Source organism: Saccopteryx leptura, chromosome 12, assembly GCF_036850995.1.
Source record: "Saccopteryx leptura isolate mSacLep1 chromosome 12, mSacLep1_pri_phased_curated, whole genome shotgun sequence".
Taxonomy (NCBI): Eukaryota; Metazoa; Chordata; class Mammalia; order Chiroptera; family Emballonuridae; genus Saccopteryx; species Saccopteryx leptura.
Genome location: NC_089514.1, coordinates 39,288,054 through 39,312,890, shown reverse-complemented (window position 1 = coordinate 39,312,890; position 24,837 = coordinate 39,288,054). Strand labels below are relative to the sequence as shown.

Here is a 24,837-nt window from a genome sequence, read left to right as displayed (position 1 = left end):
ATACTTAAAAACTCACTATGGCATCTACTCTTATAAGGGGAAAAAAATAGCTTTCTAGTAAAATATTTTTAATTTGGAGAACTCAATGATTAAGTCATATTTATATTTTCATTTTACAGTCAAGAAATATGAAGTAGAGTGTCTCATAATACTTTTTTACGACTTGGTGGAAAAAGCTGATGTGAGACTTGATAACGTTGGACTAGATCGTGTTGCATTTCGAAGGATCCTGCATGCTTTATTTGGAATGACCGATGATAAGCTAATGAACAGGGGTAAGAATAAGAGACTGAAATGGGTCAAGCTGAGGTGTCAAACACATATAAACATGTGGCACATATATATTTATATAGAGTAATATATGGCAAATATTGTATATTTAATTTTCAACAAACACTTTGAATTTTTTAATATCAAACTAGAAAGATAGTGCTGCCAATTCAAATCAGTAGATTTTATTGTCAGGATCGTTTTCAATGTAAACTTGCTCAGGATTTCTTATCTCATAGCTGTACCACTTTGAGAGATAACCAGTAATGGACTAAATAAGCTAGCAGTATTGTTTTTGTTTAAGATTTCATTTATTGCCCTGGCTGGATAGCTTGGTTGGTTAGAGCATCATCCTGATACACAAAGGTTGTGGGTTCTATCTCCAGAGAGAGTACATACAGGTCTATGTTTCTCTCTTTCTCACTATCCCTCCCTCTCTCTAAAAATCAATAAATAAAAAATTTAAAACTAATAAAGATTTTATTTATTGATTTTACAGAGAGAGGAGGTGAGGAGGAATGAGAAGTAGTTGCTTCACTCTAGCTGTTCATTGGTTGCTTGTCATATGTGCCTTGACTGGGCAAGCCCAGCAGTTCAAAAACCAGCAACCTCAGTGTTCCAGGTCAGTGCACACTCCACAGCGCCACCACAGGCCAGCTCAGTATTGTTTTTTAAAGATAAGCATGTGACTTTTTTTTTTTTAATTTTTTTTTTAAATGGGGCGACATCAATAAATCAGGATACATATATTCAAAGATAACATATCCAGGTTATCTTGTTCAATTATGTTGCATACCCATCACCCAAAGTCAGATTGTCCTCTGTCATCTTCTATCTAGTTTTCTTTGTGCCCCTCCCCCTCCCCCTTCCCCTCTCCCTCTCCCCCCTTCCCCCGTAACCACCACACTCTTATCAATGTCTCTTAGTCTCACTTTTATGTCCCACCTACGTATGGAATAAAAGAATATGGCTTTTAATCATGATGTCTATGGATTCATATGCTATAGACATGTAAAATTTTAATGATTTTTTCTCATAAAAATTAAAAATATATCAGTACAAAAAATACTCATTATACTGAAAAAATCAAAAGATAACTTATTAAAAATAGGAAGTTAATGTGATAGTCATTTTCATTAACAGATTTTTAGTATTCAATTTGGTAAGTTTTGAGAGAGATATATATATATATATCCTTAAAACCATAATCATAATCAAAATAATTAACATACCTATCACCCCCAAAAGAGTCAGTAATATTTTATTTTCTATAGGATAATACTGATTCCACTGGTAATTTAAAAATCATGTGTTATTCTAGGCCCTGGCCGGTTGGCTCAGCGGTAGAGCGTCGGCCTGGCGTGCGGGGGACCCCGGTTCGATTCCCGACCAGGGCACATAGGAGAAGCGCCCATTTGCTTCTCCAGCCCTCCCCCTCTCCTTCCTCTCTGTCTCTTTCTTCCCCTCCCGCAGCCAAGGCTCCATTGGAGCAAAGATGGCCCGGGCGCTGGGGATGGCTCCTTGGCCTCTGCCCCAGGCGCTAGAGTGGCTCTGGTCGCGGCAGAGCGACCCCCCGGAGGGGCAGAGCATCGCCCCCTGGTGGGCAGAGCATCGCCCCTGGTGGGCGTGCCAGGTGGATCCCGGTCGGGCGCATGCGGGAGTCTGTCTGACTATCCCCGTTTCCAGCTTCAGAAAGATACAAAAAAAAAAAAAAAAAATCATGTGTTATTCTAGTAATTTATCTTTAGGCACTGTGCAGACTCTTCAGAACAGAATTTTGTCCCCATTTTAGAATAAAAACGACCACATTGATTAGCTCCCTCACTGGGCTTTTTGGCTCATAGGATCTGTATCACAAATGAAGCCAATCATTGATCATGGAGAAGTATGACTATTTTTCCTATAAAAATCTGCAGGAAACATATTTTTAGTAATTTTGACTCTTTCAGGAATGAGAGTGCCAAGACCCCCTTTTCCCCTCAGTTTTGGGGGAAATTTTTAAAAATCTATTTATACATGCATACTGTTTAATTACAAAATAGATGTATGTTATAATATAAATATTTTATACTTGCACTTTTTTTTCAGTATTTTTTGCATTTGACAAAGACAGTGATAACTGCATAAACGTAAATGAGTGGGTTAAAGGATTATCAGTGTTTCTTCGAGGGACTTTGGAAGAAAAGTTGAAGTGTAAGAATTCTATATGGGTTTACTGGATTAGTGATATAGTGTCAATTTTGTGTTTAGTGAATGTTTAAATATATTTTTAAATATAAAATTAGTGTTTGGTATTGCAAAAGTATGTAGTTCATGACAGCTTTAAAAAATAAAAACCGGCCTGACCAGGCGGTGGCACAGTGGATACAGCATCAGACTGGGATGCGGAGGACCCAGGTACAAGACCTTGAGGTCGCCAGCTTGAGTGCGGGCTCATCTGGCTTGAGCAAAGCTCACCAGCTTAGACCCAAGGTCGCTGGCTTGAGCAAAAGGTCACTCGTTCTGCTGAAGGCCCACGGTCAAGGCACATATGAGAAAGCAATCAATGAACAACTAAGGTGTTGCAACGAAAAACTGATGATTGATGCTTTTCATCTCTCTCCGTTCCTGTCTGTCCCTATCTATCCCTCTCTCTGACTCTCTCTCTGTCCCTGTAAAAAAATAAAATAATGAAATGGGTGACCTATTTCATAGGAAACTCCTAGTTCCAGGATCCCCAAACACTTCATTCAGTGCTTCTTTAATGTTTAGTTGTCATCAGGATGGGTCTTTGGCTTAAGGCCCAGGCTAATGCCAACTCTAATCAGCTAGCAAGGGGGAGGTCTCAGGCTACCTCTGGGCTCAGCAGGAATGGACCTTGCTATGGGGCAGTGCACTAGTCACATCGAGGCCATTGCTTATCTTTCTATTTAAAAACAAATCAAAAACGTGAACCTGACCTGTGGTGGTGGAGTGGATAAAATGTCAACCTGGGCCCTGGCCAGTTGGCTCAGTGGTAGAGCGTCAGCTTAGTGTGCAGGAGTCCTGGGTTCGATTCCCGGCCAGGGCACACAGGAGAAGCGCCCATCTGCTTCTCCACCCCTCCCCCTCTCCTTCCTCTCTGTCTCTCTCTTCCCCTCCTGCAGCCAAGGATCCACTGGAGCAAGGTTGGCCCGGGCGCTGAGGATGGCTCTGTGGCCTCTGCCTCAGGTGCTAGAATGGCTCTGGTTGCAACAGAGTGACACCCCAGATGGGCAGAGCATCGCCCCCTGGTGGGTGTGCCAGGTGGATCCCGGTCGGGCGCATGCGGGAGTCTGTGTGACTGCTTCCCCTTTTCCAACTTCAGAAAAATAAAAAAATGTCAACCTGGAACGCTGAGGTCGCCCATTCAGAACCCTGGGATTGCCCCATCAACACATGTGAGAAGCAACTACTATGAATTGATGCTTCTCGCTCTTGCCTCCACCTGTCTTCCCTCTCTCAAATTAATAAATGAGATTTAAAGAAAAAGTGAGAGATTGACAGAAAATAAGGTAAAACACATTAACCACCAGACATCAGTGTTCTAGTGTTAGTGCAGGTGACTGAAAAGGGGGGAAAGCCAGAGGACAATGAAAGCCCAATGGGAAGAGGATTACAGAGAGAGCTTCTTAATGAAAAGGAATGTCAGGAATGCTAAAGACAAAAACTCTCCCAGTTCACAATTTTGCCTAGAAATAACTGCCCCCCATCACCTGTACCATTGGTGTGAAGTGTATTAACTATGTTTTTATTTTTTTTATTTTTCTGAAGTTGGAAACGGGGAGGCAGTCAGACAGACTCCCGCATACGCCCGACCAGGATCCACCCGGCATGCCCACCAGGAGGCGATGTTCTGCCCCTCCGGGGCGTTGCTCTGTTGCAACCAGAACCACTCTAGCGCCTGAGGCAGAGGCCACAGAGCCATCCCCAGCGCCCGGGCCAATGGAGCCTTGGCTGCAGGAGGGGAAGAGAGAGACAGAGAGGAAGGAGAGGGGGAGGGGTGGAGAAGCAGATGGGCGCTTCTCCTGTGTGCCCTGGCCGGGAATCGAACCTGGGACTCCTGCATGCCAGGCTGACGCTCTACCACTGAGCCAACCAGCCAGGGCCTATTTCCTATGTTTTACGCCTCTGGTGCCAGGATTTGGGGTGAGGAACCCTGGAAAGAGAATAGGAACAATTTTAAATAGCAGTTTTCAAGGAAACTGATTGCTTCTTGTCAAATTGCTTAAGAGAAGACTAAGAGTTCTGGGGAAGTAAGCAAAATTTTTTATCCCTTATCCTTCCACTTGAATTTGGGTTTGGATGTTCAAAAGAAGATCTCTAAATTAAACACCTCTTTTGTTTGTTTATTTTACGGAGTTTAGAAAAAGGAAGGGAGAGAGACACACACACACACACACACAGGAGTATCAGTCTGCTCCTGTATGTGCCCTGACTGGGGATCAAACCAGCCACCTCTGTGCTTCAGGACAATGCCCTAAACAACTGAGCTATCCAGCCAGGGCATTAAACACATTTTTAAGTGATAGCAACATTTTTTTTTAAAATAACCAACTTTGTAACATTTATACCTTTTTGTCTAATTTTGTAGCTTTCTTCTTTAGTCTAATTTTTTTACAGGATAACATTTAAGTATAGTTATTACTTAAGCTTATTGCAACATTCCTATACAAAAGTCTCATGGAAAAGTGAAAAGCTAAGTTTCTGGAATGTATATTCTTGTGGTAATACTAATACCTGGTAAAAATGTGACTTTGAAAGTAGCTATACATGACTGAATAACATCACACTATCAAAAAATTTTTCCTCCTCTAATCCTACTTCCTAAAACTGTTTCATATATACTTCAAGGTATATTAATTTGGAGAAAATACTACTTCTAGTAGGTTGTGTTTCAAACTCATATATGCAACAGATTGGAGAAACTCAACAAAAAAGACAGCTAATCCGATACCCTGTAGTTTTATACATGGTTTTGTTGCTCTTGGTAAAACATTTAACTGGATTAGAAATGCCAGAAGAGCTATTTCCCTGCTGAATTCTAGTACCTGGTTGAGTCACGTGTGGGTGAAGGAGTGGACTGTGGTAGTGCTCATTCCGGAGACGGAAGGCACTCCAGAGAGAGATTGCTCATTTTGGATAGCACAGATGGACAGGCCCCAAGGACATGACTCACTAAACAAATATACTGAAAAATGTCAGTGACACAGCCAAGTGTGTACTTAGTTTTTGTAGTCTATGTGAGAAGAGAATCATAACCCTGAGATTTTTTTTTTTAAATATTTTTTTTTTTTTTGTGCCCAGGACTAACTTTCAGAAATTCTGATTTAATTGGCCTGAAATGCAGCCTGGGCATCAGATTTTTTTTTTTTTTTTTTTTTTTACAGAGACAGGGACAGAGACAGACAGGAACGGAGATTGCGACTTCTTAGTTGTTCATTGATTGCTTTCTCACATGTGCCTTGACCGTGGGCCTTCAGCAGACCAAGTAACCCCTTGCTGGAGCCAGCAACCTTGGGTCCAAGCTGGTGAGCTCTTTGCTCAAGCCAGATGAGCCTGTGCTCAAGCTGGCGACCTCGGGGTCTCGAACCTGGGTCCTTCCGCATCCCAGTCCGACGCTCTATCCACTGCGCCACCACCTGGTCAGGCCATAACCCTGAGATTTTTACACACATATGTTTGTATACTGTATGATCAAAGATTTAAAAAAATTTTTTAATTGATTTGAGAGAGAGAGAGAGAGAGAAGGGGGGAAGAGCAAGAAGCATCAATTCCCATATGTGCCTTGACCAGGCAAGCACAGGGTCTCGAACCAGAAACCTCAGTGTTTTACATCAATGCTTTTATCCACTGTGCCACCACAGGTCAGGTTGATCAAAAATTTAATAATATGCATTCCCCGTATTACAGTTTCATAACATTTTTAAAGCCTTAATTTCAAAATCCAAAAGTTTTGTCTTTTCACCTTCCAAACAGTATTTAATATTGTGGAAATATAATGAAGAGTGCTTTATTATAAAATCTCTACCCTATAGACCAGTGGTTCTCAAGCTTTTTGAAGTCAGGACACATTTAAATTCCTACAAATAATTGTAGGTGCACTATATACAAATTTCTGAGAAATATGTTATAATAATTAAGTCAAATATTAAAGAAAAAATATTAAGTCTAAGTGTGCTTTTATGGCAATTAAATGAAATAAATACGACAAAATTGAATTTATTCTGACATTAAAAAACATTTCTATGTTACATTTTTTGTTATGCTTTTTAGAATTTGTAAAAAAGAGGGGTTAAAAAATAAACAACAAAAAAGTTATCTTTTTATATACATACATTCTTAGTAAGATTTAGTAAATTCGGCAGGTGCCGGCATGAATGTGTTGTTTTTTCATTCTTGTGTTTATGAGAAACATGAGCCTAATGTGTCCTAGCGATTTCTTCAATGTTTGGCATATATTTGAAAGGCAAACTCTCATTTCCTCGTCAATACTTTGAAGAATTCCTCTCTTTTTACTCTTAACTGTGTTGAGTGCAGAAACCCCCACCATACATATCATCTTAACTTTACACCAAACAAAGGATAGAAGAAACTTGCCTCCTGTCTTTCTGGGGAACATGGGGGGTAGTATAAACAATCCAGCACCACAGCTTAACAGCCTTTTGCAACCTAGTCAGGCAAGTGAGGTGGGGGCTTCAGCAGACTGTCAGCTTACAGCCAATTCCCCATTCCTCTGTCCCCCAAAAATCTAAACTCCAAAAGCCCTGTTGGTGTTTTGGTCCCCAACAGGCACATATTTCTCTGGAATAACATAGGGCACACCTGGAAATCTAGGGTGCACCAGTGCGCCCTGGCGCACACTTTGAGATCCACTGCTATAGACTAATCATTGTAGGTTGTATAAATTGTTTCTATGCTTTTTTATTATATATTGAAATAACTAAGATTAATGACATTTAAACTGTCCTTATCCAAGTCTTTAAACTTCTTATGCTTTGAAAAGTCTGTTTTGAAGTTTATTATTTGAATGGTGATGATGGTTGCATTTCTGAAGAGGAAATATTTGATCTGTTGAAGAACAGTCTATACCAACAGTCACCTGAGGAAGAGACTGATGAAGGAATAAAAGAGTTGGTAGATATAACACTGAAGAAAATGGTAAGAATGAAAGACTGATTTCATTATACCCAGTCAAGTGGATATTGGATAAAGCTAAAGATGAAGGAATTCTCTCCCTCAGTAATAAACATAGCCAATGCACGGGCAGGAGTTTCCATCTGTTCTCTGCTGTGTCCGTTGCCCGGAGCAGCGCCTGTCTGGTAGGGGGTGCTCAGTAAATAGTTATGGAATTAGTAGGTGCTTAAATGAATCACTGCACCAAATAAATGTTATTTTTCTTACTTTGAAATATTTTTAAATCAGTAAAACCACAATAACTGGGGGAAAGCAGCAAATTTAATTCATATAAAATCATGCTATTGTAGTCTGTCTTCATGACCTTAGCCTTTCAGTATATCTAAACACTCATCATAACAAAATAACATAATAAAAATTGTTCCTTATAGAGTGCTTGCTATATGCCAGGCCATTCACAGAACATTAATATGTGAAGTCATTTTATTCTCTCAAACCAACCCTATGAAGTAGAAATTATCTTTATTTTACAGATGAGAAAACTGAAGTACAGATGGTATACTCAAGGTCACACTGGAAAACTGGGTGCAGAATTCATCTCTCAATGAAACCAATATCGATTTATTATGGACATAATAATTTCTCTCCTTTTCTTACTATAACCCTAAACTAGATATCAGTGAAGGTTTGAGAGCCTAAGGTAGCCCGGGCCTGGCTCACCTATTAATTACTCTGGAGTTCAGAAAGGAAACAAATGATGTGGACTGCCAAGTCTCACTCAGTTAACACAGGCTCCAGAGTATCCTTGTCCGTTAGAAATACTCTCACTAGACCCCTTTAGGGCTCAGGGTGGATTTCTTGAGAGACAGTATGTTCCTTCATACCAAACCCATTTCCTCTTTTAATGAAAATGTGATGGAGTGAACCTCTTTCTAACAATTATTTAAACCTTTCTCTAGATTAGACTTTCAGCAATGCTGATTTAGTTATGCCCAGATGTGAAAAAACAAAGACCCATCAAATCAAATCCAAGTTCATCTAAGCAGTTAAAGGCATTCATATCTACACAGATGCTACCCCTATGATTTACTTAATCACCCATAGTCCCTGTGCAAATGCTCTATTCCAGGCAGTCTGTCTCCTTTCATACTTATGCTCCTGTTTACTGTCAGGATTCAGGTTGGCCCATTCTTCTGCATTTCCTCCCTACACGGGTCCACCTATCTAGATCCCCACCATCCTTAAAGGCCCAGCAGTGGTCTGCATGGCTGGTCCATCTTTTACTGCTAGTGCTCTAACTCCCAGTGCCTTGCTCCTTATTTGAGCAATTTCACTTTTTCACTTTTATCCTTTTGATATGATGGGTTTCCAAGTAAGAGATCCTCTGACGAACAAGTTCTACAAATTAAGCTTGAGAATTTTTTTCCTTTGGCACTTATCACAAAACAAGCAATATAATATTGGGCTTTCTCTAATTTTTTTTGTCTATTTAGATAGAGTACAGGGCTACATTTGATATAAGGTAACTCAGTTGTTCGTCTTGGGCTGCTATAAAAAATTACCCTAGATTGGGTGACTTAACAGGAATTTCTCAGTTCTGGAGACTGCCAAGTCCAAGATCAGGGTGGCAGCTGATTCACCTCCTTGGTGAGGGCTCTCTTCCTGGGTTGCAGACAGCCACCTCTTTAATAAGTCCTCACATTGGAGAGAGAGGGAGCTCTGGTCTCTTCCTCTACTTAAAAGAATACTAGTTATGGCCTGACCTGTGGTGGCGCAATGGATAAAGCGTCGACCTGGAAATGCTGAGGTTGCTGGTTCGAAACCTTGGGCTTGTCTGGTCAAGGCACATGTGGGAGTTGATGCTTCCAGCTCCTCCCCCCTCATTTTTCCCTTTCTCTCTCTCTCTAAAAAATGAATAAATAAAATCCAAAAAGAAAATAATAATAGTTATACCATGACCTTGTCTAAACCTAATTACCTTGCAAAGGCCCCACCTTCAAATATCATGTTGGGGTTAAAGCATAGGAAGTTGGGGCTCGGGGAGTACACAAACATTCAGTCTATAACACCAGCACACAAACATTCAGTCTATAACACCAGCACACAAACATTCAGTCTATAACACCAGCACACATTCAGTCTATAACACCAGTACACATTCAGTCTATAACACCAGCACACATTCAGTCTATAACACCAGCACACAAACATTCAGTCTATAACACCAGCACACAAACATTCAGTCTATAACACCAGCACACAAACATTCAGTCTATAACACCAGCACACAAACATTCAGTCTATAACACCAGCACACATTCAGTCTATAACACCAGCACACATTCAGTCTATAACACCAGCACACAAACATTCAGTCTATAACACCAGCACACAAACATTCAGTCTATAACACCAGCACACATTCAGTCTATAACACCAGCACACATTCAGTCTATAACACCAGCACACAAACATTCAGTCTATAACACCAGCACACAAACATTCAGTCTATAACACCAGCACACAAACATTCAGTCTGTAACACCAGGGTTACCTATCAATTCATAGGAGTAAAGTAAGTGGCCTCCTTAAATAAGTATTTTTATTTAGGTAGTGCTTACAGAATGTGAACTTAGTTTTACTTGCTATCACCTTTTATTCTAGACAGTTATTTCCCATGGAAAATTTAAAAACTCATTTATCAAGAAATTATCTTCCTCTCCTAGGATTATGACAATGATGGCAAGATATCTTTTGCAGACTTTGAAAAGGCAGTAAAAGAAGACAGACTAATGATGGAGGTGTTGGGACAATGTTTACCCAAGTCAGAGGTACAGTGCCAGCAGCCCGCATTGGGTGGGGAATTTTTTTAAGGATCTAGAAAGAACACTTGCAAGTCACTCACCCCTGTAGGGTGCAATGCTACCTCTGAGCAACCGTGAGGGGCTCAGTCCATCCTAGTGTTTGGACGCTAAAACAATAGTGGCTATTTAAGTAATTATATTCAACTTTTTTATTTTTTGAGCTTTTAACTTCAGCTGTACACAAGTCCTGATTTCCTGCATGTTAATATTTTCCCAAAGAAAAGCACACTTTGAGATAGGAAGGATAGGAAGAAAAAAAAAACCAGACAAAATTCAGTATGGGCTTTCTCTAGTTATTTTTGTCAGTAAAAATATGGAAATAGCCTGGACATAACTGGTTTTTCATTATGTAGTCTACTAATAGGAAAAAAAAATGTGGGTGTTCTAAAAGTAGTGGTAGAAGTCTACTATTTACAATTCTAATTTATTTCTGCTATAGATCAAATAAATTCTTATAAGCAAAGCATGTAAGCTCCTAATTCCAGCTTTTTTCTAATAGTTTATTAACTTTTCTACTTTACAGATTTGTCTTTCCTTTGAAGCTCTGGCATTCAGACACATAGACACATCCTGACTTCTAGCTTTAGAATGTGAATCACTCAATACTTGTATTAAAATCAAAACCAAATCCTGGCTGCCTATCTTATTTTCTTCAATTTACATATAGTTATTGCAATGTGAAAGGTAAAGTTATAAGAAAAGTTTCTGTAATATTAAGTATGAATCAAAATAACATAATAGGTAGGGAGAAGTTAATTTTACCTGGCAAATACTGGGCATCAGGCATGCCCAACCCTCTTTTCTCTTGCTTCCTTAAACACAGAGGCTGGAAACCTGAAACATTCACTATTTTAGACTCCTCAGTGAGGAATAGTCCTGGGCCAGTTCTAGTCAGTAAAATGTAATTGAAGACACTGGGTGGAGTTTCTGGAAAAGTTTTATTAAGGGAAACAGGTGACTGGCATGTACTTTGTCCATAATACGATAATTTTTTTTTAAATTTTATTTATTCATTTTAGAAAGGAGAGAGACAGAGAGAGAGAAGGGGGAGGAGCAGGAAGCATCAACTCCCATATGTGCCTTGACCAGGCAAGCCCAGGATTTCGAACCGGCGACCTCAGCATTTCCAGGTCGTTTTATCCACTGTGCCACTACAGGTCAGGCCCATAATACAATAATTTTAAAAGATGAAATTAAATTAGACAAGTAGCTTGAACAAAATTACAAAGAGAAATGCACTGAAAAAAAAATACAAGCAGTAAAATATTTTCATGAATTAAAATGACAGGCTAAAAATAAAAAAATAAATACTCCCTTAGGAAATCCTAATTTCCTACTAGTAATCTTATATCCGTCTTCTTTGTTTTAATGGGTGACTTGTACGCACATCTTCCACTGTGTTCTCTGCAGGCTTCGGCACAGATGAAACCACCTAGTTTAAAAAAGAAAACCAGCAAAACTTAATTCCTAGAGTACAAGAGAATAAACTGTCAGAGGAGGCAGGGTATAGAGGTTGGGTCAAAAGTAAGTTCACTGGTGTTCATATGGAATATATATATATATATATTTTTTCTTTCTTTCTTAAGTGAGAAGTGGGGAGGTAGGGAGGCACAGGGAGACAGACTCCTGCATGGACCCCGACCAGGATTCACCGGGAAAGCCCCCCACAGGACAATGCTCTGCTCATCTGGGGCCACTGCTCTGTTGCTACAGCAACCGAGCTATTTCAGTGTCTGAGGCGAGGCCAGGCAGCCATCCTCAGCACCTGGAGCCAAACTGCTCAAGCCATTTAGCCACCGCTGTGGGAGGGGAGGAAAGACAGAGAGACAGAGAGAGAAGGGGGACAGGGATGGGTGGAGAAGCAAATGATCACTTCTCCTGTTTGTCCTGATCAGGAATCAAATCCAGGACTTCTACACGCCAGGCCAACACTCTACTGCTGAGCCAACCGGCCAGGGCCAATAATACAATAATAAATACAAGAACTGTTGCATATTCACAACTATAAACCTATTTTTGCCCCACCATGCATTCTATTTATTGTTTAAGGAAAGGATTAATGGTATCAAAGCAAATAAATTTTTCAAATTCAGTTAATTCAACAAGTATAGGAAAACATAAAAAAAACTAAAAATGAAAATAAAATTAATGACCATAGTATAGTTTTCATAAATAATTCCCCATTTAGTGTTAGTTGTACAGCCAAATTGTCTCTTAGAAGTTTTTTTAGCCTGACCAGTGGTGCTGCAGTAGATAGAGCATCGGACTGGGACGTGGAGGACCCAGGCCCAAGGTCACTGGTTTGAGCGCAGGCTCACTTAGCTTAAGCACTGGCACATCCAGTTTAAGCACAGGCTCACTGGCTTGCCTGTGGAATCCTAGATACGACCCCATCGTCTCTGGCTTGAGCCCAAGGTCACTGGCTTGAGCAAGGGGTCACTCCTTGCTGTAGTAGCCCCCCAGTCAAGGCACATATGAGAAAGCAAAGAACTAAGGAGCCGTAATGAAGAACTGATGCTTCTCATCTCCCTCCTTTCCTGTCTGTCTGTCCCTATAAAAAATAAAGTTTTTTAAAAATGATCTTACCTCTTTAAGTTTATTCCGAATTAAATTTGCTGTTGTATTCAGTGAGTCATCGTGCATATCCACTTTAGGTATGTCTGGTAACTGCGGCCCAATCATAACCTCATCACTGCTGGCACTTGTTTCAAGAAAAGTTCCAAGTTTACGATCATCCTCTCTTCTTCTCTTCCGCTCCTGAAGCTGTGTTGTCCTAGGCATAAATCTGTCAACTGCCTCTGAAGGAGTAATAGCCTTCCGTGCACCAGGGCCAGCCACTGAAGTTCTTAAAGTTTTCGCCTGCATTTTTGGCAAAGAGTCACTGTGGTTACAATACCCCACTGTCTCACCATAGTTTCTACCATCCTGAGAGGAGCTTGATGGTCTGTCCATGTACTCTCCTGATGAACATACACATTTGGAGGAGAAATAGCATAAAGGCAACTCACAAGAATAAGGAAGACAAGGATCTGAGTTTCCAGCAGAAGTGTTCAAATCAGTTGCACAAAATCCAGATTTCTTTGAATGGAAGTCCTGTCTATAATCTTTTGGGTCTTTATGCTCTGTATCCAGTTTCTTCTTTGTCATGAAATAATCTTTTCAATTTAAAAGGTGAGAGAAAGGGAAACAGAAATGGTTCATTTGTCTTCATCATTCAGAATAGTTTAATTTTAAAAACAAACATTACTAGCCCTGGCCGGTTGGCTCAGCGGTACAGCGTCGGCCTGGCGTGCGGGGGACCCGGGTTCGATTCCCGGCCAGGGCACACAGGAGAAGCGCCCATTTGCTTCTCCACCCCCTCCCCCTCCTTCCTCTCTGTCTCTCTCTTCCCCTCCCGCGGCCGAGGTTCCATTGGAGCAAGGATGGCCTGGGCGCTGGGGATGGCTCCTTGGCCTCTGCCCCAGGTGCTGGAGTGGCTCTGGTTGCGGCAGAGCGACGCCCCGGAGGGGCAGAGCATCGCCCCCTGGTGGGCAGAGCGTCGCCCCTGGTGGGCTTGCCAGGTGGATCCCGGTCGGGCGCATGCGGGAGTCTGTCTGACTGTCTCTCCCCGTTTCCAGCTTCAGAAAAATACAAAAAAAACCCCCCAAAAAACCACAAACAAACATTACTTTAAAATATTAACAAATGCTATCCTGAAAATTTTATTTGTTGAGCAGGCAATACACTCACGTTTTGTTTTGTTTTTAATCAAGTGAGAGGCAGGGAGAGAGACAGACTCCCATATGCGCCCCAACTAGGATACACCCAGCAAACCCTATCTGGGGCTGTTGCTCAGCAACAAAGCTATTCCAACACCTTAGGCGAGGCCATGGAAATATCCTCAGCACCTAGGGCCAACCTGTTCATTCAAGCCATGGCTGCAGGAGGGGAAGAGAAGGGAAGAGAGAGAAAGAGAGAAGTGGGAGGGGTAGAGAAGCAGATGGTCACTTTTCCTGTGTGCCCTGACCAAGAATCAAACCCGGGATTTCCACACACCGGGCTGACACTCTACTGCTAAGACAACCAGCCAGGACCCATTCATGTGGTTTAAAAGTTAAACTGGATAAAAGGTACAGTAGGTCTAGCTACACTCTTTGCTCCCCATATGCCTGGTTTCCACCCTTGATAAGTAATCTCTATTCTTTTTTTTTTTTAATTCATTTTAGAGAGGAGAAAGGGAGAGAGACAGAGAGAGAGGAGAGACAGAGGAGAGACAGAGAGAGAAGGTGGGGAGGAGCTGAAAGCATCAACTCCCATATGTGCCTTGACCAGGCAAGCCCAGGGTCTCGAACCGGCGACCTCAGCATTTCCAGGTCGACGCTTTATCCACTGCACCACCACAGGTCAGGCCAGTAATCTCTATTCTTACTTTCTTATTTACCTGTCCAGTATGTCATACTTTTCTCTTTCCACCTACCCCTTCCTCTCCTGTAATACCCACTTCTCTGCACCTTTACATTTTCCAGTTACTTGTAGATCTTGGAGAATTTGTCCATGCCATTACATACAAAGCTGCTTTTTCTTTTTTTTACAGTTTCAGAGTATTCTACCCTCTGAGTGTATGTAATGCTTAGTTTGTGTTAGTTTTTAAAGGACACAATATGCTGGGCCCATATTTATTAATTTCCTTTGCCACACACAAAGTTTGCATGGAGCTAGTTATTTACATATCCCACAGGTTAAAGTTCAGTGTCTACAAATGACCAGGGGCTGTCAACAGCTCTATTGCCATTTTTTCAGATAAGTTTTCCAAGAGTCTTTCTACCTTATTCCTCTTTTCACCACTGCCACATGCCTGTTCCCCAATCAGCCATAAACTCATCATATTCAATAGCTGTGTGAACTCCATCTTTGTCTTTGAAACAAAGAGTGGAAATTTGGGTATTCAGATTTCAGACGACAGGCACTATCCTAATCCACTTCTGACTGCTCTAGTCCTACCATCCATGTGCCAGGTTCCAAGACTGCATTCCCGGCAGCCAGTTTGTGTCTAGGGAAACTCAGGTGGGTATGCAGGGCATCTGGCCAGCTGCTGATCAAAAGTGAAACTTTCCCACATTTAGCAGTTTTAGATTAGCAGATGGTAATTGGTTCTCAAACACTAATTGTTTCTCACTGCCATTAGGTCAAAGCGGTAATTCCTTAACATGGGACACAAAGCCCCTCATGATTCACTTCCTGTCCACTTTTCTAATCTTCTCTCTCACTGAAGCCCCTATGTGTGGTTATCCTGTACTACTCACAGTTCCTTAAGGTACATGATGCAAATTTATTTATCTGGGCCTTTAAACATGCTACCTGGCCTACCTTTCCCCTTCTGAGTAATATCTATTTATCCTTCAAAACTCAGGCACCACTCTCATCCTCTGGGAGTCTTCCATGACCCAACATGTCTCTCTTCCCAGCCTAGATTATGTGCAGTGCTACAAAGAACCCTGTTGTTTGCAGTTAGTGAATACTGTGTTCGTTTACTTGCCTCTCTTCCCAGTAGACCGAGAGCTCCATGATGCTATACCCAGCAGACTGCCAGACACATAGGTGTTTAGTAACACGCTTTCCTTACCTTTATTTTTAGTAGTTCTTGCTACATAAGCCCTCCTCTCTTGTAATTTTTTTCTAGTTTCTTCAACTGTCTCAAATTCTGGAGCATAGCATACATGAAGCAATCCACCAAAGAAACTCTGTTCATCCATTTTTTTCTTGGCTGTCCTAAATAGAAATACATGATAGTATAATGTATTACTCTAGATTTACTTAGGAAGAAAGCTTGACTAGTATACAATGCACTGATCTAAAGCCCTGGTCAGCAAACTGCGGCTCGCGAGCCACATGCGGCTCTTTGGCCCCTTGAGTGTGGCTCTTCCACAAAATACCACGTGTAGGCACAACCTCAATAAGGAATGTACCTACCTATATAGTTTAAGTTTAAAAAATTTGGCTCTCAATAGAAATTTCAGCCCTGGCCTGTTGGCTCAGTGGTAGAGCGTCGGCCTGGCGTGCGGGAGTCCCGGGTTCGATTCCCGGCCAGGGCACACAGGAGAAGCGCCCATCTGCTTCTCCACCCCTCCCCCTCTCCTTCCTCTCTGTCTCTTTCTTCCCCTCCCGCGGCCAAGGCTCCATTGGAGCAAAGTTGGCCTGGGCACTGAGGATGGCTCTGTGGCCTCTGCCTCAGGCGCTAGAATGGCTCTGGTTGCAACAGAGCAACGCCCCCTGGTGGGCATGCCGGGTGGATCCCGGTCGGGTGCGTGCGGGAGTCTGTCTGACTGCCTCCCCGTTTCCAACTTCAGGAAAAAAAAAAAATTTCAATCGTTGTACTGTTGATATCTGGCTCTGTTGACTAATGAGTTTGCCAACCACTGATCTAAAGAGCGAAGTCCAGCTTTTGCTATGTGTGTGTACATTCTACGGTTTGGGAAGTAAAATACTGTGCTTATGGATGGAATTGACCTTTTATTTACTGATTAGAGAGAGGAGAGGGAGAGACAGAGAGACAGAGAAAAAGAAATGCAGGAGTGGAGAAGGAATGGGAAGCATCAACTCATAGTTGCTTCTTGTATGTGCCTTGACCAGGCAAGCACAGGTTTGGAACCGGTGAACTCAGCATTTCAGGTTGACACTTGATCCACTGTGCCACCACAGGTCAGGAATGGCACTGACCTTATTGATTCACTGCATATACTTACAGCCTTTCCTTCCCTATCCCAACAGTGCTACTGGGGTTTAAGCTAAATCATCCACCCGTATTTAGAGTCCCTTTAGCCACCTTAAAATCTAGTTGGTTAGCATTTTCAGCACAGTGTATTCCTATAATGGGATCATTCAACAAATACTTATTAAACATTTGTGACTCATCAGACATTACTACAATAAATATTTAAGTACTTTGGCCCTGTTGGGATAGCTCACTTGGTTAGAGTATCGTCCCACAGCACTGAGGTTGCTGGTTTGATCCCCGGTCAGGGCGCGTACAGAAACAGATCTATGTTCCTGTCTCCCTCTCTCTCTCCTTCCTTTCCTTTCTGGCTAAAATCAATAGCTAGAAATTTTTTAAAATATACTTCTATGTCCAGGGATAGTAAGAAATACTGAGATTTTACCATGTGCCAGGGAGTGTCCTAAATGTTTCACTTGAATTAACACTTCACAACAACCCTATGATGAATGTGAGGCCCAGGAGATTTATAATTTGGCCATGCTCACATTGGTTACTGGAGCTAGGATTCAAATGCCAATGTCAAACTCTAAGGCCTGTGGTACTAAGTGCTGTGGGATATACCAAAACTCTAGAAAATATCCTTCCCTAACCATGAAGAGCTGGCAAGTTGGTTAGGGAAGTGAGATTACATATGAAAGAGCAACCTGGAAAAGACGCCGAGCCATAAAACAAGTTCTTCATGGCAAACTAGTGCTATTTGTGGCACAGAAAAGAACTGTAATAACCAGAGAAGGATGAGTCTTGGAACAAATCAGTAAGAGTCACATAAAAATAGATAAGGCATTTCACATTTCTGCCTTTTTTGGAGCAGAGTTGATGTTATACAGAATATTGGAAGAGAGAGGGTCAATTCACATAGATTCGTAACAATAACAACCACACTAGCCAATATTTACTGTATTCTGAACAGGAGGTACTCTGCTAAGCCCTTTACCTGGATTACCTCATTTCATCCTCACACAACCTCAGTAAGCAGTTCCCTTTACTATGTGGATTTTACAGAACAGGAAAAACAGGCTTAATATGGTTTAATAATTTGTCCCAGGTCATCATGTTATTAAGCAGTAAATCTGGAAAACTTATTCTAAACCCAATTTTTAACCTACCACCCTACATTAACAAAACTGTCAAGCATGGAAATGATATGATGGAAAGTGTTTTGGTAAGTCTAACATTTAAAAAGACTAGAGGAGCCCTGGCCGGATAGTTTGGTTGGTTAGAGCATTGTCCCAATGTGCCAAGGTTGTGGGTTCAATCCCTGGTCAGGGCACACACATAAACAGATCTATGGTTCTGTCTCTTTCTTCCTCCCTCCCTGAAATCAATAAATACAATTCTTTTTAAAAATTAAAAATAAAAAGACTAGAGGAAGACAAGAGTTACATACCTAGCACCTGAGGTGAGGCCATGGAGCCCTATTAGGTTATTGGGTAATTTAGGTATGAATGAGGGAAACTTGGGGCCAAAATAGCAATGGGAATGGGGGAATAAGACACTGCTTAAATTGCACATTACCTTGCATTTTGTAAATTCACAAATTTAATAAGATAGACTTCTGTAAAGTCTTCTGCTGGGTATTCATCTAGAGCATTATACTGTTCAATTGCACCATACAGAGCAAACCGCTCGACCAATTCCTTCATCGCTCCCACTGCAGGAACTCCTTGTATTAATAAGTATCGAGATTCCAAGTTAATTGTATATACCTAAAAGAAATGCAAACAAGTTAAATGTATTCCACAAATAAGCCTAAGACAAAATCTGCTTTTAAAAAGCTTGGAAAACATATATTCTTCAGTCAGTCTACAGAAAACAGAAAATCAACTTTCCCTTCTCTCTGATAATAATTCACCCCATGGGAATTCACCTCACTAAAGCATTAGACTAACTTCAATTCACATGTTTTCCAGAGGCTGGCTCGGTAAAAGTTTTTGGTAAGAGTTAAATACTGAGTGCTTACTACGGGCCAAGCGGTACCGTAAACACGGAAGCTACAATGATGAGATGCCCATCTTCAACCAGTGCTGGATCTGACCATAGCCTTTCAAGCCTTGGCTTACACAGACCGAGCATGAGCAGCTAAGAACTCACATAAAACTACGGAGGAACACAAATGAAACCAAAATCACTTTACCCTGACAGCACGAGGCCGTCGCCCCTCCCGATACTTGGCCCGCGTGTCGCATACAGCTCTCTGGACATGGTGATCAAATAACGCGCCCAACTCTCCGCCGCTAGACGCCATCTTCCCGGCTTTGCCCCTCGCAGAAAAGGCAATATCCGGGGGTTGTACCACTGTTTATCCAATAAGAGAGAGGGGTGGGTCAAGGCGTGTCGGGATTGGCTGGAGAATCGACAGCGTCGGCCATCGTTTCCTGTGAACGAGGATTCGGTGAACGACGTGCCGCCCCCCAGCGGCGCGGCGGAGAGGCGCGGAGAGAGCGAGAAGGCTTGCATGCCCAGCCCCCTACAAGTGGTGAGACGTGCCACGGGGAGGAGCAGGGACCGGGCGCGGGGCCGATCCGGTTGTTTAGCTCGGACGCCCGGCGGTCCGGGTTTGCTGGGTGGCACCTTCGGGGGCCGCGTCGTTAGGCGATGTGGGGCAGTGAACAGCCGGTGGGTGCGGGGGAAGATGGGGCGGCTGTGACTGTGGTCTTCACTAACGCTCGCAACTGCTTTCTCCACTTGCCCCGGCGCCTCGCGTCCCAGCTGCACCTGCTGCAGGTAACGCGCCGGCGCCCGACCGAGGCTCCTTGCCCGGGCGCGGAACACCTGGTCGGCGGTGTGGGGTCGGGCGGGCCGGGGCTTTCGGGGGACGCGAAGGCCCCTCGAGGGCAGGGCGGGCCGGCGGCCTCTGCAGCCCGCACCACGTCTGCAGCCGCCCCGGCCTTTAAGCTCACTGGCCTTATTCCAGCGTCTTTCACTCGGTGAAACTGGGCTTTCTGGTTTTGCCCCCAAATATTACCCACTCCATGTTGGAAAGCTCTTGAGAAGTCGTTTCTCTTGTTGCTGTTTGTGTTTGTTTTTTAAAATGCTTTCCCGCCAGCGACTGGAAGGTACTGGCGCGGCTGTCGTCCCGGACTCTGGAAGGAGGGGCCGACTTGGTTGGTTTGCTGAGTTTCTGTGGGTTACCCAGGACTGAGCGCCGTGTCCTACGAGCGCAATAGGTTAAGAACATGAAGGTTCTTCCGTGGGTCGCTGGCGTGGTTGGGACACCCCCGAGGTGTGCCAGGAATGTGCAGTGGGTTATGCATACTTGGACGTGTGTCGATAAGAGTACGTATTTGAACCAGTGTTGTCAATTGCCCTTCTAGAGGTTGTGATTGTGGTTCATGGTTCTAACCACTGGCAGATACAACATCCGTATTTTCCTAATTAGACAGAGGCTCCTGATCTCCGAGTCTGAGTGTGCTTAGGGGGGCAAAAGGCTGGAATACAGGCATACCTTATTGCAGTTCCAGGCCACTGCAATAAAACGGGCACGGCCATAAAGCCAGTGGTAATCTTGATGGTGGAGGGTCTTGCTTTCAACTTGTAAAAACTCAACATCTGTGGAGCGCAATAAAACGAAGCCTGATACAAGAAGGTACACCTGGATTTGAAATCCCCGAAAGTCCTGGGTGCGGGGTAGCCACCAGCTGGCTAATCCGTGCCGAAAATATTTATTTGCATATAATTTCAATTATCCCACCTTTCCGCTTTAGCTATTTCTCGGTATCTGTATTTCTAGATTATTTCCCTCTACCATCTTTCAAAGAATACCAAGTTCAGCAGATCTGTCCGTTATTTATTTTACCAGAAAGCAATCTATCCGCCCTGTTGAGCTTCATTCACGGCTAGAAAAGAGTTAGTTGCTATCACCAAGTCTTAGGTAGACCCTGCCTTGTGCTCTCAGCTTTGATAGAGATTTGTAGCGTGGTTTCAATCCCCACCTGATAAATTTATGGGAATACTTCCTTATAGTGACTCTAATAATTTGATCCTAAAATGTGAGTACTGTGTTATATCCATCATTATATAAGAATTTAGCAGTCTTTTTTTTTTTTTCATTTTTCTGAAGCTGGAAACAGGGAGAGACAGTCAGACAGACTCCCGCATGCGCCGGACCGGGATCCACCCGGCACGCCCACCAGGGGCGAAGCTCTGCCCACCAGGGGGGTGATGCTCTGCCCATCCTGGGCGTCGCCATGTTGCGACCAGAGCCACTCTAGCGCCTGAGGCAGAGGCCACAGAGCCATCCCCAGCGCCCGGGCCATCTTTGCTCCAATGGAGCCTTGGCTGCGGGAGGGGAAGAGAGAGACAGAGAGGAAAGCGCGGCGGAGGGGTGGAGAAGCAAATGGGCGCTTCTCCTGTGTGCCCTGGCCGGGAATCGAACCCGGGTCCTCCGCACGCTAGGCCGACGCTCTACCGCTGAGCCAACCGGCCAGGGCTTAGCAGTCTTGATCTTTGTTTTAAATGTTGAGCCCTGGCCGGATAGCTAGGTTGGTTGGAGCGTCATCCCGAAGCATAGAGGTTCCTGGTTCGATCCCTGGTCAGGGCACATGTGGGAACAGATCAGTGTTCCTGTCTCACTTTCTCTCTCCCTCCCTTCCTCTCACTAAAAGCAATAAATTTTTAAAAAATTATTTTTGTGTGAGCCCTTAATAAGCCTTCACGGGCAGGGTCCGGAGCACCCTACCCTAGTCTTTCTGGTCCTCCACCTCTTCCCGTGGGGTGGATACCTTTACCCTTCTCTCATCTAAGCTCCAAGGGCTCTTTTTTGCATCCATAACTTGTTTCCTGAGTCCATTTCTTCTCTGGCTCACTTCTACATCTGTGACTTTCTAAATAAACTTCCTGTTATAGCTTAAAAAAAAATTTATGGGTATCTTTTTGAAACTTAAATCTCTTCAACCTTAAAACAGATTGTTTCTGTCTAGCCTATATCAGCAGAATAGGCCAGCTTTTCTTCCCAGTTATAAAAGTAATATATAATTTATAGAAAATTTGGAAAGCATGGAAAATTGTAATCAAGAAAGTAAAAATTACCCATAATCCCAATACCCAGGGATAACCAATGTTAAGTTTTAATCAAATTTTCCAGTTTTGTTTCTAATCTCTAATTTTTCTTAACACAAATGAACACAAACTTTTGTCTTGTTTTCCTATAGTGTTAATTGTTTTATTTTGTTAAAAGGTGATCATTTTTTGTGGTTAAATAGTACTCTGTCATAAATTTGCCATTATCTATTTACTGTGATTGAACATTTATATTGTATTCAACTTTTAGACATGAAAAGTGATACTATATATTTTAATAAAAATAGTACATCTTTGTTTTTTATTTTTATTATTATTATTTTTTTTTGTATTTTTCTGAAGCTGGAAACGGGGAGGCAGGCAGACAGACTCCCGCATGCGCCGGACCGGGATCCACCCGGCACGCCCACCAGGGGGCGATGCTCTGCCCCTCTGGGGCGTCGCTCTGTCGCAACCAGAGCCACTCTAGCGCCTGGGGCAGAGGCCAAGGAGCCATCCCCAACGCCCGGGCCATCTTTTGCTCCCATGGAGCCTCGGCTGCGGGAGGGGAAGAGAGAGACAGAGAGGAAGGAGGGGGGAGGGGTGGAGAAGCAGATGGGCGCTTCTCCTGTGTGCCCTGGCCGGGAATCGAACCGGGACTTCCACACGCCAGGCCGACGCTCTACCACTGAGCCAACCGGACAGGGCCACATCTTTGTTTTAACACTTTTTATTTCTGGTTAGGATAGGTTCCCAAATTATTGGGGTAAATGGCATAGGTAATTATTAAAGCAGAAAGTCATGAGTTTGAGAAATTAATAGGTTGAATTCTTTTATTTGGGCTGAAGCATTGAGTACATAATACAGATAATGCTGTAATGGGGAGGTTGGAACAGTGGTTTTCCAGTCTGTGTCAGACTTACCTTGACACTTTTAAAAATACAGATGTTCATGCTTAACCTGGCAGAGGAGATACCATGATCATGAGGTGGTTTTCCCAAAGTGAGGCTCACTCATTGCAGTCCAGGTGGGCTGACCCTGCAATTTCCCTGAATATGGGAAACAATGTAATTTGTGGTAGTGAGGGATTGCGTTCCCCTGTTTTAAAAATAGTGCAGATGTTCTGGTTCTTCCTCAGATCTACTGAATCAAAACCTTGGGGGCTGGGCATCTCTGATACAAAAAATTTTTATTGTCTATATTGGGGTCATATTGGTTAATAAAAACACACAGGTTTCAGGTGTACAATTCTGTACCGTATCATCTGTATATCGCACTGTGTGTTCACCACTCTCAAGTCAAGTCCGCTCCATCACCATCCATCCCTCCTCCCCCCTCCTCCCCCTCCCTCCCAAGCTACTTGCATGCACAAATGAGCTGAGACCCACTGTGGTAGAATCATAAACTGTTGATGGTGAAAGGGACCTTTGGTACCTACGGGTGGACCTCAGGTATTAGGGTTCAGTTCCAGACCCCTGCAGTAAAGCGAGTTTAGCAATAAAACAAGTCATCATCTTTTGCTGGTGGAGGGTCTTACCTTTAATTTGTAAAAATAAATAAATAAATAAATAAATAAATAAATAAAGGCAACACTTGTGAAGCACAATAAAGCTAAATGCAATAGAACAAGTTATGCCTATAGGTTATTTCTGCACGTGTGCACATAAGGAAACTGGCGCTCCTAGGCCAGTGCCATTCCCATGCAGTAAATGTGCCTTCTTGTCTCTGACTTACTCTGCGTCGTCCAGACAAGCTTCTTCCCATTTCTGTACGTTTTCTAGCATCCCATGCCTTTAACAGCTGAGCCTCATCCTACCTCCTCCACATAGCTCTCAAATTCTCTGTTGCCTACATTTGTCGTCTTTTCGAAACTTCATACCTGTGTTTATATAACACACTCACTTGTTACACTCTTTTCTGTGTTTCAAGTATTGTCTTTTGTTTATCCAAGTCCTTGTTTCAGGACTAGGTATGCAGTAGTTTTAACTCACGATTTCTTAACCTTAGCACTGTTGGCATTTTAAACTGGATAAGTTTTTGCTGTGGGGGGCTGTCCTGGGAATTAGAGGGTACTTAGCAACATCCCTGGCCTTTATCCACTAGGTGCCAGTAGCACCCTTACTCCCAAGGGTAACAACCAAAAATATCCCCGGACATTTTGTACTGTGGGACAAAATCACCCCCAACTGAGAACAGTTCCTTTATCTCACTTACTTTGTACTCTGGGCTCAAGACTTGCTGTGACTGATGAAATGGGGGAAAAGATTCATAGCCACATTAAATGCAAACAGACGACCCTAAATTGCCTCCCAGAAGTAGTAAGGTACAGATTTGTCATTTCCTTTGGTTTAGCCAGAGATGACCCAGGCCTGGGGCCTGGCCAGTCCTGAGGCATTGCAACCAATGGTTTCACCTAGGCTTGGCCAGAGGCCAGCAGTCGGCCATCTGTTAATTAGATTGAACTGGAAATGGGACTCCTTTCTCTCCAGTCCTCTCCTTCCCTACCTGAGTGCTCAGGGGCTCTGTGGTTCAAGTGAAGAACCTTTTGACATAAAAATAACCTTAAAATATTAGTCTGCAAAGTTTGCTAAATTCAGCTGAACATATAGGATGACTTACGGAGCTGGTTACTATATTTTGACCAAATGAATAATTGAAGTATTTTTCCTGTTTAATAAAGTTGATTTTCCTCTTTTTCGGTGAGTTGGTGGAATTCTCCTTTTTGACATTTCAGGGTATATTTTACATTTCCTTATTTAAGATTTGCTTCATATGAAATAGGGGAATTGATCTGGATTATATGTCACTTACTCTGAC

At 42.9% G+C, this 24,837-nt stretch overlaps 3 protein-coding genes across 7 annotated transcripts in view; 2 read left to right on the top strand and 1 right to left on the bottom strand.

Moving 5' to 3' along the window:
• Window positions 1–24,837, top strand: part of LOC136384220 (calaxin-like) — a 154,064-nt gene that overhangs the window by 4,905 nt on the left and 124,322 nt on the right. The window contains exons 2-6 of the mRNA XM_066354390.1: window positions 120–275; window positions 2,359–2,463; window positions 7,274–7,428; window positions 10,131–10,235; window positions 10,792–11,398. Of these exons, the coding sequence (XP_066210487.1) occupies window positions 120–275; window positions 2,359–2,463; window positions 7,274–7,428; window positions 10,131–10,235; window positions 10,792–10,842 (572 nt within the window). The 3' untranslated portion in view covers window positions 10,843–11,398. The remainder of the gene's footprint in view (window positions 1–119; window positions 276–2,358; window positions 2,464–7,273; window positions 7,429–10,130; window positions 10,236–10,791; window positions 11,399–24,837) is intronic.
• Window positions 11,381–19,282, bottom strand: RBM48 (RNA binding motif protein 48). 2 transcript variants are annotated; one of them, XM_066354382.1, is made up of 5 exons: window positions 19,157–19,282; window positions 18,538–18,728; window positions 15,871–16,016; window positions 12,855–13,423; window positions 11,381–11,700 (listed from the first exon to the last, which is right to left on the bottom strand). In XM_066354382.1, exons 1-5 carry the CDS (start codon window positions 19,265–19,267, stop codon window positions 11,614–11,616), a joined length of 1,104 nt encoding a protein of 367 aa, XP_066210479.1. In that variant the 5' UTR covers window positions 19,268–19,282; the 3' UTR covers window positions 11,381–11,613. The 2 variants fall into 2 exon arrangements, with proteins under 2 accessions (XP_066210479.1, XP_066210480.1); XM_066354383.1 differs by lacking the exons at window positions 15,871–16,016; window positions 19,157–19,282 and having other exon boundaries at window positions 11,396–11,700; window positions 18,538–18,677.
• The window catches only part of PEX1 (peroxisomal biogenesis factor 1), a 67,685-nt gene continuing 62,290 nt past the window's right edge, over window positions 19,443–24,837 (top strand). For 3 of the 4 annotated variants that reach the window (XM_066354366.1, XM_066354365.1, XM_066354368.1), the window contains exon 1: window positions 19,542–19,746. In XM_066354366.1, the coding sequence (XP_066210463.1) occupies window positions 19,618–19,746 (129 nt within the window). In that variant the 5' untranslated portion in view covers window positions 19,542–19,617. Of the gene's footprint in view, window positions 19,499–19,541; window positions 19,747–24,837 lie in introns of those variants that run through there. The other variant, XM_066354367.1, reaches the window with a different exon arrangement.

Bases quoted from the DNA above. Each gene is read 5' to 3' on its own strand.
- RBM48 (XM_066354382.1), bottom strand. From the start codon at position 19,267: ATGGCGTCTAGCGGCGGAGAGTTGGGCGCGTTATTTGATCACCATGTC. The intron at 16,017-18,537 runs GTAATGTGCAAT...ATTTCTATTTAG, and splicing joins GTGAATTTACAAAATGCAAG to GACAGCCAAGAAAAAAATGG. The intron at 11,701-12,854 runs GTAAGATCATTT...TTTTTAAACTAG, and splicing joins TTCGGAATAAACTTAAAGAG to GTGGTTTCATCTGTGCCGAA.